Genomic DNA, 12,860 nt, shown 5'->3' on the forward strand with positions numbered 1-12,860 from the left:
CTCTCATGAACATGGTGGTCCCGCTGTTGTACTCGCTGTTTAGCAAGTTTGAGCAGTACTCCAGTCAGCGCAGGCAGATCTACGCTCTCGTGCTCAGGTTCGAACGCAAGATGTCTCAAAGTTATGAATGACAAGAAAAAGGTTGTGGATGTCTAACGTATTTGTCTTCTCTGTGCAGAAACGTTCTTCTCAGAATGTGCATACTGGGCGTCTTGTGTTACTACTGGATGAATGTGGTGGCGACAAAGTTTTCGGTACGTGACAGTCATCATTTTTATTTCAAACTTAAAAAGAAAAGCCGTACATAGTACAATGCATGTGCCGTATTCTGGACATTTTATTTATTGTGTTGTTGACCAATTAAAGGGACATTTTTAGTAGGAATGTTGACTGTTTATTTTGAGTATACGACGCTGAATGTGGTCATACCTGCTTGTCAATGCCCAATTTGGGAAGCTAAGCCACAGTGGGGCGCTACACTGGTGCCACAGTGGGGCGCTAGAGGAAATGTGTCCTTAGGCAAGACACTTCATCCACATAAGTAAAGCGCTTTGAGTGCCTTTACGGTGGAAAAGCACTATATACATTTTTTTGATGTATTAACCTCTATTAACCAGGGAAGAAAACCCATTGACCTGGCAAAATTTAACCAAAAAAAACATTTACACATTAGCACTAAAATAAATAAATAAAACACTGCAAGTGACTAACTTATGACTTCATGTAAAAGCACGGACATTGTTCTAAATTATGTTTTACTTTGTTATAATTGCTTTTTGTTTTTGATGTTTCACTCATAAAGTACTTTTGTATGTGATATTGTTCACAGTGTTGGGAGTCTGTCATCGGACAGGCTTTGTATCGCTTAGTCATTGTCGACTTTATCTTCCTGATGTTGGGATCCTTCTTCGGAGAGTTTCTCAGCAAGTCAGTGGAACAGTTACACCAATCAGTCCATTCAATTGCAGAATGTTAAGTGATATTTTTTCTACAGTGTGGTTGGGACGCGGTGGTTTCCTCGTCTGGGAGTTCCAGAGTTTGATGTGGCTCGAAATGTTCTGGAAATAATCTATGCACAAACTTTGGCGTGGTGAGAAACACAATATTTATAATCAAGTGCTGAATTGTTCGTCTTAAATATGATAAAGTGTTCATTTTTTCCACAGGATTGGTATCTATTTCTCTCCTCTGCTGCCAGCCATCCAGATCTTGAAGTTTTTCATCCTGTTCTATATAAAGAAGGTAAAAGGTGTATCGCAATCAAAACTAAAATGTAATTTGAATACAGTGATTTAAAGCCCCAGTATGTAAATTTTGTACATACAAAATAGACAAAGTTTTTTCCATTTTGGATGTGTTTATTGCACTGAAAAACCTCCTCCAGCTTGTTTTGTTGTAAATGTTGTCTTTTTGGCTATAATATTCCACAGTATGGCACAAAACCTATGTGTCTCCATTAATTATGTTCTATTTGGATAGACTCCAAATAGAACAAGTTGCTCACTGTTGCTTTAAGTAACATGATTTATCTCCAAACCACTCAAACTTATCTCATAAACCTGTCGTCTAGACCTCAGCAAACATGTTCTGAAATAGGCAAGGCAAGTTTATTTGTAGAGTACATTTCATACACAAGGCAATTTAAAGTGCTTCACACAGCAGGAAAAAATGCATTAAAATCACAAAGAAATTACAGAAACAGAAATACAATAAAATTAACTAAATAAAAAATGAAAATGAAAAACACCTAGCCAAATCCAAATTTATCAGACCACATTGGCAGCATTCCAGACACTTCTTTCCATATTTATTTGACGTTGCAGCATGACAGGTGTCTCCGGGATGGACACATCACTTTTAGATTGATTTGTTCCCATATCTACGCGCTTTATGCAAACTGCACACGTCTGTGCTGAGCGTATGTTGCTTTTACGACGACTCTCTCGTCGACGCCTCCACCTGATGTGTGGCGCTTTGTATATTTACCGACGGACCTAGTCTCGTCTGCCCCTCCCTAGATTTAGCTTTATCTAAACTAATTGTCTCAGACAAAACTCGGCCAAAGCTTTAGTGTTAAAACCTGGCTATTGGTCAGTGGGTAGGTGCACCAGGCTCTTCCTGGGCTTGGACACCAGCACAATGGGCTATTGTGTCCAGTAAAATTATTTACATGTTCAAATGCAATCGTATCTAAATAGTAGTTTTAGAAATGTAGAGTAGTTTCTCTAAAGAAAGACCTTTTAATTTGAATAAATTTAATGGGTGCTATGTTTAAGCTAAAATTTAAAGGTGCAGGGTGCTACCTCAAAATAGTCCCAGATACATATTTTAGTATTTAAAATGTCAAAAAAATAATAATAAAAAATAATAACAATAATAATAATAATAAATAAAATAAAAATATAAAAAGGGTAACGTGTAAATAATTTAAGGCATAAAAGAGAAGAGTGCAAAGAAAAATCCTTTCAGTCATATGCACAGCGAAACATAACTGTTTTTAGCTTAGATTTGAACATTGTCAAGTAGAAGCCTGTCTCACATCTTCAGGAAGACTTTCCAGATTTTAACTGCATAAAACTGAAACGCAGATTCCCCATGTTTGGTCCTGACTCTGGGCACCAGCAGGAGGCCGGTCCCTGAGGTCCTCAGAGTCCGAGATGGTTCATATGGCACTAACATATCCAAGATGTACTTTGGTGCTAGGCCATGGAGAGACTTGTATACAAGCAGAGCTGCTTTAAAGTCTGTTCTCTGAGCCACAGGGAGCCAGTGCAGAGACCTGAGAACAGGACTAATGTGATCGTACTTCCTGGTTCTAGTCAGGACCCGAGCAGCAGCGTTCTGGATGTACTGCAGCTGTTTTACAGCTGGTTTGGAGAGGCCAGTGAGCAGGCCGTTACAGTAGTCTAATCTACTGGAGACAAATGCATGGAAAAGTTCTCCAAATCTGGTTTTGACACTATATTTTTTATTTTGGCAATGTTTTTTAGATGGTAAAAAGCTGCTGATGTTCTTGATTTGACGTGGCTATTAAAGTTCAAGTCTGAGTCCATTATTACCCCCAGATTTCTAACTTGGTTTGTTGGAGACTCTGGAGGTGACCACTAACACTTTCTCTTTGTTTCGCCAAAGACGATTGTTTCAGTCTTGTCTGAGTTCAGCTGGAGAAAGTTGTTTTGCATCCACAAACTGATCTGTTGGATGCAGTGACAGAGTGAATCTACTGGTCCATAGTCACCTGCCGACACTGAAACATTGATCTGAGTGTCGTCTGCATAATTGTGATAGGATACATTTTCACTGCGTATCAACTGACCGAACGGCAGCATGTAGAGGTTGAACAGAAGGGGACCCAGGACTGACCCTTGGGGCACTCCACAGGTCAGGGTCATGTGGTCTGAGACACAGCTACCAATGTCAACAAAGTACTTCCTGTCTTCCAGATAGGACCTTAACCAGTTTAGGGCAGTGCCAGTGATGCCCACCCAGTCCTCTAGTCTCTGTAAGAGGATCCCATGATTGACAGTGTCAAAAGCAGCACTCAGATCCAACAGAATTAAGACTGAGGCTTTGCCCGTGTCAGTGTTCAGGCGGATGTCATTTGTCACCTTGACAAGAGCAGTCTCAGTGCTGTGATGAGGTCTAAAACCTGACTGAAAAACATCAAATTAGTTGTTTATTAAAAGGAAATTCGTGAGCTGTTGGTAAAGAAGGACTTTGCCCCAAAATGGCAGATTAGAAATGGGCCGGTAGTGACTCAGTATTGAGACATCAAGACTGCTCTTCTTTAGGAGAGGCTTTATGACTGCAGTTTTCAAAGATATTGGGAATGTTCCAGATTGAAGCGACATGTTAACTATGTGAGTGAGTGGTGCTAATAAACTGTTCAGCACAGACTTTACACATCTGGTGGGTAACACATGGAGGTAGCATGTAGATGAACTCAGACTGGTGATGATCTCATGGACAGTTTTGTCAGTTACTGGTGCAAAGTGAGTGAGCTCTAAGTGTCTTGGTGGTTTTAGGGTAATTTCTTGCATTGTGGGATTTATAGCATTTTTAATGCCCTGAACTTTGTCATTAAAGAATAATGCAAACTCATTACACGTGGATGTGGAAATGAGTTCTAACGACAGCTGAGCTGGAGGGTTTGTTAATCTGTTTACTGTGGCAAATAGGACACGCGAGTTGTTACTGCAGCTTCCAATAATTTCATGAACTTCTTCATGAAAGTTTAATATTTCAGTCTTCTATTAAATGTTAATGCTCTTAAATATATTTAAAATTGAAAAAAAGAAATGTTACTATAAATATTTAAATTGAAAATCTATTGTAATCGCAAAGCTTTTTAATAAAATTACATTAAAATAATTATAACTTTATAATAACTGCACATTGATAAAGCACAAACAAAGACTTAATTCATAACAAACAAATAGTCTATTCTATTCTTCAATAAATATTTGTTCATTATGAATTAAGTCTTTGTTCAGGCTATTAAGGCTATCAAAAGTGTAGTTATTAAATATGGCCCTAGTAAAAGAGCCTGGTGATGGTAAAGTGAACTGCCATAGTGACACATCCACATGCACAGACACAATGCACTTAATGCCCCGGATCCTCGAGGCTCATGTTACTTCATTTATGCACCTGAGTCAATAATTAATTCAAACCTATTATAAATGGTGATCGCTTCCTTCATCCTGTGTTGTGGAAAATGCAGAGTGCGATGTTTGTGGATGTTTGGCTGATAATTAATACCGCAATACACATAAGCCTCAACAATGCCATTCAAAACTATGACAGCTGCATTCATGAATTCAATGTTTGTGTTTACTTCCTTTTAGGTTAGCCTGATGCAGAACTGTCAGCCTCCGCGTCGGACAGGAAGAGCGGCTCAAATGAAAACCATCTTTACTGCTTTGTTATTCTTCCCTTTCTTTCTGGGGGCTTTGGGGATTGTGGGCTACACGGCTTGGAGGTATGAACAACTCACAACTCCTAGTGTTTGGCAAAGTCCCACCTCTCACAGCTTTCATTGTGAGCTCTTTTTTCCCCTCCCCTGTGCCGCAGCCTGACCCCGTCTGAGCACTGCGGCCCGTTCCGGGGGCTCAACAGCACCTTCAGCGTGGTGGAGGCGTGGATCGTCGAGCTGAAGGCGATCCCTGGCTCCGAGTGGGTTGTTTTCATCTACCAAAAGGTCATCAGGAGCGAGGTCTTTTACTTCCTCATCACAATTATCATTCTGTAAGTACATGTCATCATATAATGAGCTGGGTCATCTAACGTGGAAGAGATTATTTAATCATTCAAAGTTTAAATACGATTAATACTTTATACAGACAAATTTAGAAAATGTCCAGTGTGAAATTGTACACATTTTTAAAGTGTAATCGACCTGTTTTTCCTGACAGAATTATTGTATACATTTTCTGGCAAGTGAGTCAAGGACGGAAGCAACTAATTATTCTTTTACGTCGACAGATTGTCAATGTAAGTTTTTTTTAAATTCTAAACAAAATATTTTTTTTATATGAAGATAGTCTTTTTATTTTTCCAGGAAGGCAAAGACAAATCCTTTTTGCTAGAAAAGTTGCAGAACCTCCAGAAATCTCAGCCTAACCAAAGACCCAAACAGAAGAACAAGAAAAAGGTCAGTTTTTTCCTTCTCTCTGGACTAAATACTGTTCAATCAAAAATAAATCAATGCCCTTCATTTCCTCTCTAGAGCAAAACCAAGCCCCGCCCAGAAGACTTTTCATCAAATGTTTCTTCTAATTCTAATGCAATGGTCCAGGTCTTGCTCGCCCGTCAGCGTGCAGAGGAGGAAGAGCAGAGGGAGCGGGCCAGAGGACTTCCAGTTCCCGTAGAGTCCACCAACTTAACACAGGGCATATTCACCCATCCCCTCTCCGACCAGAATGACCTCTACGACACAAATGGTGGCCCTTCCAGTGCTCTGGCTCAGGCGATGCAAGCCCGACAGAGAGCTGAAAGTAGAGAGGAGTACTACAGCAGAGCGGGGTTTACTGAGAACCACGTGAACTACAGACACGGGGCCGAGGAGCAGCAGGAGAACAGTCCGACCTCCGTGAATAGTGTCATGATGCAGGTGATGCAGGCCAGGCAGCGAGCAGAGGAGGAGGAGGAGGAGGAGCTGAAGAGGATGCAGCGGGTCCCCGCAGCGCCACAAAACCCGGCCCCGTCCAGCGCTCTTATACAGGCCATGTTGGCACGACAACAGGCACAGAATGAGTACGATGACGGGTATTGAGCTGAATGATGAACAAGGGAAAATATCATAAGATGTGATTTTATATATTCTTCACTGTAGTGTAAATATAAGAAAAATATGGCTAGTCATGCAGACAAGAGAGTGCGGGTCCACCTCTGTATGCACTTTTATGTATTATAATGTAAATATGACATATTTTAATGAGATTATATGATAACCCACTATACAAATAAACTCCTCATTGAGCTAATCTAGTCTTATCACTGCCAATGCAACACTGCCCTCAGGTGAAAGTTAACATGCATTTCATAACCTCTAGTCTTCAACTAACCTCGCTGGCCTGAATGCATGGCGGTGTCATGTAAAATGGAGGTGAGAGGAGGGAGACATTCAGCGAATTGTCTGAGCTGGAAGTGGATCTAACAACACTGAAGCCGGATCATGGCATATGTGCTACTGCTTAGACTACCAATAAGATTTATTAACATCCAGTCATTCAGAAACAACAAACAGACTCAGGATTTATTGTATAAAGGCATGTGTGAAATTTAAACATATAATGTACTTTTCTTTGTTTGTTTGTTTGTATGTTTGTATGTATGTATGTATGTATGTATGTATGTATGTATGTATGTATGTGTGTTTCAATTGTATTTTAAATGCCCAGTAATGGCATGAGACAAATTTAAACACATGGGGACATATAAAGTTATTTGTAACACACTGCACCATTCACTTCAAAACTTTACAGATTTACAATGAGTTACTTTATATGTAGGCACATATTTTTACTTTAAGCTATCATAAGATATAAGTTAAGATGCTTGTCCTTTGTTTTGTTGGTGGGTTCATAAGGCTAGAAACACCTCATAAATTTGTACGTTCATATAATATGTCTTTCAGCCGCTTAAAATTGATTCTCCAAAATTCCAACTCTCTACCAGTATCAACAACAACCTGTCAAGTCCTCTGTTAAATAAGGCAGGATTCAGTCAAACTATGCAAACATTGAAGAGAGTGAAAGGTCGTTCTGTCGGTTCAAGTGTCAGAAACTGGTCAGGGCCATAGTTGCCACAAAAATGGGACTGATATCCAACAGCACTGCCAACATAGTTCAACATTGTTCCTCCCCTAAGGACGCCCGGTCGCTCAGGTCCAGGGAGTCTGCGGGTATGGGGGTCCTTCTGCCGCTCTTTATGCTCTGACTTGGGTAAACCTCCACAGATTTGGAGATGGAGTGCACGGAATGTTCTCTGAAGTAGCCAAACGCCTCTCGGGCGTCCTCCTCACGAATGCTGTGCTCAAACGTCTTGCGCTTGTGCCTGAACTCGATGACTGTTTTGGTGTAGGAGTTGAGGGTAGTGACTGACGCTCCCATACAGAAGGTGAAGGATGCCCATGCCATACTGCAACAGAGAGCTCAGATTTATACCACAAAAGTTATAGCATAACATTAGAACAACAATGAAACGTGATGGTGGGAATTTACCTCTGAAGCTACAGTCGCACTGAAGCACTGACAGATGACAAAAGTGCTAAACTGCCGCTGCCCCTTATGTTTTTAATGTCTCTAACATATTTACTCGGTGATATTTGAGCACATTTGAGAACAAGAAGGGCCAAGGGCCATACTCTAGATTACAAGATGGAGTCCAAAATTAAAAACTTTTGGTTGGGGGTTTCCAGCTGTGGGCTGTACCAAAATTCCCAGAAAGAACAGTGGTGAACCAATTAAAAAGTCAAACTGTTGTAGCTATATATATATATATATATATATATATATATATATATATATATATATATATATATATATATATATATATGTATAATAGCTGCATAGGTTTCCACTAAGAAAGCACAAAAGTACATTTGGGGCGCACACTGGTCATGATGTTATGGCTGAACGTTTTGACACCGTTTTGACTGTGCTAGCAGAGATTAATGTTAGTCTCTCAGCACTTGGTCACTGATTATGCAGCCAATTCATCTCGTCATGTTTCACACGCAGGAATCCCAAAAGGTCACAAATTGTTAGTCCTGAAAACAGGATTTGCAGCATTGTGAGCATATTGTAAAAGAAATGAAATATTATCCCCTTATGCAATTCCAATCATACTCCATATTAGGGGCTTTAGACACCAAAGCCTAATCCAGCCATAACATGAGAGCTTTGGCTCTTTTTCATTAGCATCAGTAATGGTGGGAAGAGGTGAGAGTGATGACCACTGTTTTGGGACAAATAGAAACCCCAAGATGATTTCCCTGAGTGTGGACAGGATTACTTTAAATCTACAACACAATTCCTTCAGAAGATGCTAAATATGATGAGCGTTTCATACTAGTGATGGGCAGATATCGATACATATATACAATAATGATACACCGATACTGACAGAGGTATTGAAAAGTATAGATACTTGTACAAAAATAACAATATTATTTGGTATCAAATCTAATAAAAACCTGTGGTATCACCCAACACTGTTTCATACCAGAATGACCAGCCGTAGACCCAGTTGTAGGGCCTCCAGTCGGGCGGGCCCAGGCTCACCGTCACCTGAAACACTTGTGTGTACATCACATGTGCCACCATGCCCAGGAGACCTGCAACAAAACACAACCTCTGACATGTTCTACTCCCGACTCACGTATTGATTATACATCACCATTACTCAAAACTCTGAAATCAATCCAGAAGAAGGGTAATAAAAAGAAGTGAATAACTTCTTAACAAAACCCAAGCAAGTAACAAGAACTAACTCAAGTAAGTAACAATAAATTAAGTCTCTTTAGAAAATGACAATGACTAGTGTAGCCATTTTTCATGGTATATATAATGTATTGTATATATGTATTTCTGGCCATGCTGCCCCATCCTATGGGCAGTGGGCGGCTAGAGAAAGTCCTTAGGCAAGACACTTCACCCACATTACTGCCTAGGATGACTCTGGTGTGTGGGGTAATGGTTGGTACCAGAGAATAGACTTTAAAGCAGCTCTGCTTGTGTACAAGTCTCTCCATGGCCTAGCACCAAAGTACATCTTGGATATGTTAGTGCCATATGAACCATATCGGACTCTGAGGACCACAGGGACCGGCCTCCTGCTGGTGCCCAGAGTCAGGACAAAACATGGGGAATCTGCGTTTCAGTTTTATGCAGCTAAAATCTGGAACAGTCTTCCTGAAGATGTGAGACAGGCTTCTACTCTGACAATGTTCAAATCTAAGCTAAAAACAGTTTTGTTTAGCTGCGCATATGACTGAAAGGATTTTTTCTTTGCACTCTTCTCTTTTGTTTGTGATTTTATTAGTTTAGAAAATCAGTTGGATTGATAATTTTTAATTTAGTTAATTTTATTGTATTTCTGCTTCTGTAATTTCTTTGTGATTTGAATGCATTTTTCCTGCTGTGAAGCACTTTGAATTGCCTTGTGTATGAAATGTGCTCTACAAATAAACTTGCCTTGCCTTGGTACTGGTGGGAGAAGCCAATGGTGCCGATTGGCAGCCTCGCTTGCATCAGTCTGTCCCAGGACAGCCTTGGCTACAATTGTGAATGAATAATGCAATGTGAAGCGTATTTGAATGTCCAAAAAAGCGCAATATAAGTTGTATTATTATTATTTGTTCAAGTATGTAAGTTCCTCTTGAGTATTAGTGTATATTTGATGTTTCCTCATAAAGTACTATATATGACAAACTATGCCATACCTGAGAGCACAGTGAAGACGGCAGCAAAAGCGTTGAGTTTGAGTCCGTCGATGATGTTGTTGGAGTGGACCAGCTCTAGACACATGAGGCTGAAGCCCACCACCAGCAGCACAATGTAGAGCATCTCTGAGACCAACGAGAGCCACAACATCCCTGCACACGCACACAGGCCCACATGAAAGCCACTTCTACATGGTTGACAGCAATATACCAACATCTCAGAACAAGGTCAATATATAAATCCGCTTTGATAGTTATTAAACACAAATTCACAAATAGCTGTAATTGGCATGTCAATTTGAATGCATATTTTAGTATTTTAATGCCATTTTGATCATGCTTTTACCTTTTTCTGATGCAGGAGCCAAATCAATGAAGCTTCGGCACCACTCACCTGGCAAAAAACACAACAAATGCATTCCTTTTGGTTAGCATTAGAAAGGTTGAAAGTGAACTATAAATACTTGGTTGAGGTTTTGTTTAGAAGTCATGACTGTTTTTAGACTGAACATATGTGACTACAGCAGTGACATTGGTGAGAGCCAGAGTCCTCCCATCCAAATCTAATCCCCTAATTCATCCAGGTGTGTTACTGCACTTCAGATTATACCGTGGCCAAAAAAATAAATAAAGAAATCTGCGGCCAGAAGTTTAGGAGTGGATTAAGTCAATGTTGGATATCAGGCATATGTCAGGCAGCGATGAGGCCTTTTGGGAGTATTCGGTGATGGCAGATGGTGAGCTGGCACTGACACGCAGCAGCTGTTTGTTGTCCTGGAGAATTACTGGTATTTACACAGAATTACAATCATGTGTTCTATGATAATATTGTAGTTTTATTACAACCAGCCTGAGTCTACTGTGTTGAGATCAGATGAGGAGCTCTCAACATTGTATATTCATTTTAATGGCATGTTCTCATCTGCTGAGCTGAGCATGTGGCTGGATTTGTCGCAAATGAAACATTAATCAGGTAGAAGAAGGGTGGCAACAGCTGTTTTGAGGAAAAACTCATCAAGGGCCGTGTTACATAATCCTTATTAACTCAAGCTGTCTCACTCGCCCTCCACTGCAGACACTTGATGAGAGAGAGACGTGTCAGTTAAGACTTCAATAATCTCAATTCAGCACCTCGTCTGTTCACTACAGTTCACCATAATGCAAATACATTTGAAGCACACATTTCTGTAAATACCTCTTCATTCTGTGACATGGGCCCAATAAGGACCTGACACTGAGTAATAATAAAGTGTGATGCTGCTGACACCTTTGACCTGCACTATGCAGGGAAATCCTGTCACTCTAAAACTCTCTATGTGCAAGTGCTTCTCTTTGTCACATGCAACACTGTCAATTAACCACCGCACTGGGCAAAGCTCAAGCCAAACACAGAGGTTCTGCTTCACTGTGGGACTGGGGGGATTTTTCAAAATTATTTATTTTAATATCCCTAAACATTTTTAATATGTTATTTGGTGATTCTGCTCGGTCCCTTCTGCCCTCCTATGACATGGTGTTACAAATTAGTCAAGGAGGCTATAAACCCTGTGAAACCAGCTTCAGATAACACATGTTGATCTGTCCCTAAATAAAAACAAACAAACAGACAAACAAACAAGTAAAACAAATACATAAATGTATAGAATGCCAGTCAAGCCTCGGTCTGCCATAAGACAGCTATGGTTCAAAGAGTGTGATTTGAGTGTTAACTTTGAGAAAGGTGTAAAACGTAAAAGACAATATAACTGATATGTTATTAATATTATTTTAAATACATGATCAATGATCTCATTACAAAGAAAAATAATAATACACAGAAAGCCTATAAATAAGAAGGGCCAGTTTCCTACTAGGCTTTAATAATATCGATGCTGTTTCACTGTTCACCTTCAGAGACATTAGACTATTTCATCTCCATAAAGATGCTTCAGTCTCACTATCTGCTGCAGACACAGACTCGGGCTCTTACTTTCATCGTGGATGTTTTCCTCGCAGGAGAACCAGATGCCGGTGTGGAACTGGCGGAACAGAAAGCGGTCGTCCCCGGTCTCCCAGCTGTAGACCACTTTGTTGGGGTCTGTCTCGTTCACTCCGTAGTCTATGCACTGATGGGTCCTAAGTTTGCTGCACTTTGGCTTCGGGACCCTCTGCGTCCCCACGCACCAGTACGAAGTGATGAAGGCCGTGATGGAGAAGAAGAGTGCGAAGAAGTTGAGTCCGAGCGACAGGAGGGTCCTGCATCTGCGCGTGGTCTTCATGGTCCGAGCTTCAGGGCTGCATTTTGGAAACAGGTGCGCGTTACTTCCGGCAGGTCAGGTCCCATTTGGCAGTTTACAGCAAATGTAGACAAATAGTCGAAACATCCTCCGTGCTCTGCTCCGAGCCGCCAAGTGCCACAACCTCACAGTCTCGCTCCACACGCGCACAGCCCCCTCCACACGCGCACAGCCCCCTCCACACGCGCACACAGCCAATAGGAAGTCACGTTAGCAAAGGATTTGACGCGCGCCTACATCAAGTGCATCAAGATGAACGTTCTTCTCTCTCTTTCTCTCTCTCTCACTCACTCACTCACTCTCTATCTCTCTCTCACTCTCTCTCTCTCTCTCTCTCTCTATCTCTCTCTCTCTCACTCACTCACTCTCTCTCTTTCTCTCTCTCTCACTCACTCTCTCTCTCTCTCTTTCTCTCTCTCTCTCACTCACTCACTCACTCTCTCTCTCTCTCACTCTCTCTCTCTCTCTCTCTCACTCACTCTCTCTCTTTCTCTCTCTCTCTCTCTTTCTCTCTCTCTCTCACTCACTCACTCACTCTCTCTCTTTCTCTCTCTCTTTCTCTCTCTCACTCACTCTCTCTCTTTCTCTCTCTCTCTCTCTTTCTCTCTCTCACTCTCTCTCTCTCTCTCTCTCTCTCT

General features: G+C 41.0%; 2 protein-coding genes across 2 annotated transcripts in view; one reads left to right on the forward strand and one right to left on the reverse strand.

The window, feature by feature from the left end:
- tmc5 (transmembrane channel like 5) overlaps positions 1–6,485 on the forward strand; it is a 14,745-nt gene extending 8,260 nt beyond the window's left edge. The window contains exons 11-20 of the mRNA XM_072463461.1: positions 1–97; positions 179–254; positions 830–927; positions 995–1,090; positions 1,167–1,242; positions 4,848–4,981; positions 5,074–5,247; positions 5,415–5,493; positions 5,561–5,653; positions 5,729–6,485. The exon at positions 1–97 is cut by the window's left edge and continues 70 nt beyond it. Coding sequence (XP_072319562.1) covers positions 1–97; positions 179–254; positions 830–927; positions 995–1,090; positions 1,167–1,242; positions 4,848–4,981; positions 5,074–5,247; positions 5,415–5,493; positions 5,561–5,653; positions 5,729–6,274 — 1,469 coding nt within the window. The 3' untranslated portion in view covers positions 6,275–6,485. The remainder of the gene's footprint in view (positions 98–178; positions 255–829; positions 928–994; positions 1,091–1,166; positions 1,243–4,847; positions 4,982–5,073; positions 5,248–5,414; positions 5,494–5,560; positions 5,654–5,728) is intronic.
- Positions 6,486–7,310: 825 nt separating this feature from the next.
- On the reverse strand, positions 7,311–12,370 carry LOC140377433 (germ cell-specific gene 1-like protein). Its single transcript, XM_072462830.1, has 5 exons — positions 11,916–12,370; positions 10,293–10,340; positions 9,947–10,099; positions 8,728–8,839; positions 7,311–7,641 (listed from the first exon to the last, which is right to left on the reverse strand). Exons 1-5 carry the CDS (start codon positions 12,202–12,204, stop codon positions 7,350–7,352), a joined length of 894 nt encoding a protein of 297 aa, XP_072318931.1. The 5' UTR covers positions 12,205–12,370; the 3' UTR covers positions 7,311–7,349.
- Positions 12,371–12,860: the final 490 nt, after the last annotated feature.

The sequence above is a fragment of the Eucyclogobius newberryi genome, unplaced genomic scaffold (genome assembly GCF_026437365.1).
Source record: "Eucyclogobius newberryi isolate DKJ021-1_F unplaced genomic scaffold, fEucNew1.0.hap1 SCAF_4, whole genome shotgun sequence".
In the NCBI taxonomy this organism is placed as follows: Eukaryota; Metazoa; Chordata; class Actinopteri; order Gobiiformes; family Gobiidae; genus Eucyclogobius; species Eucyclogobius newberryi.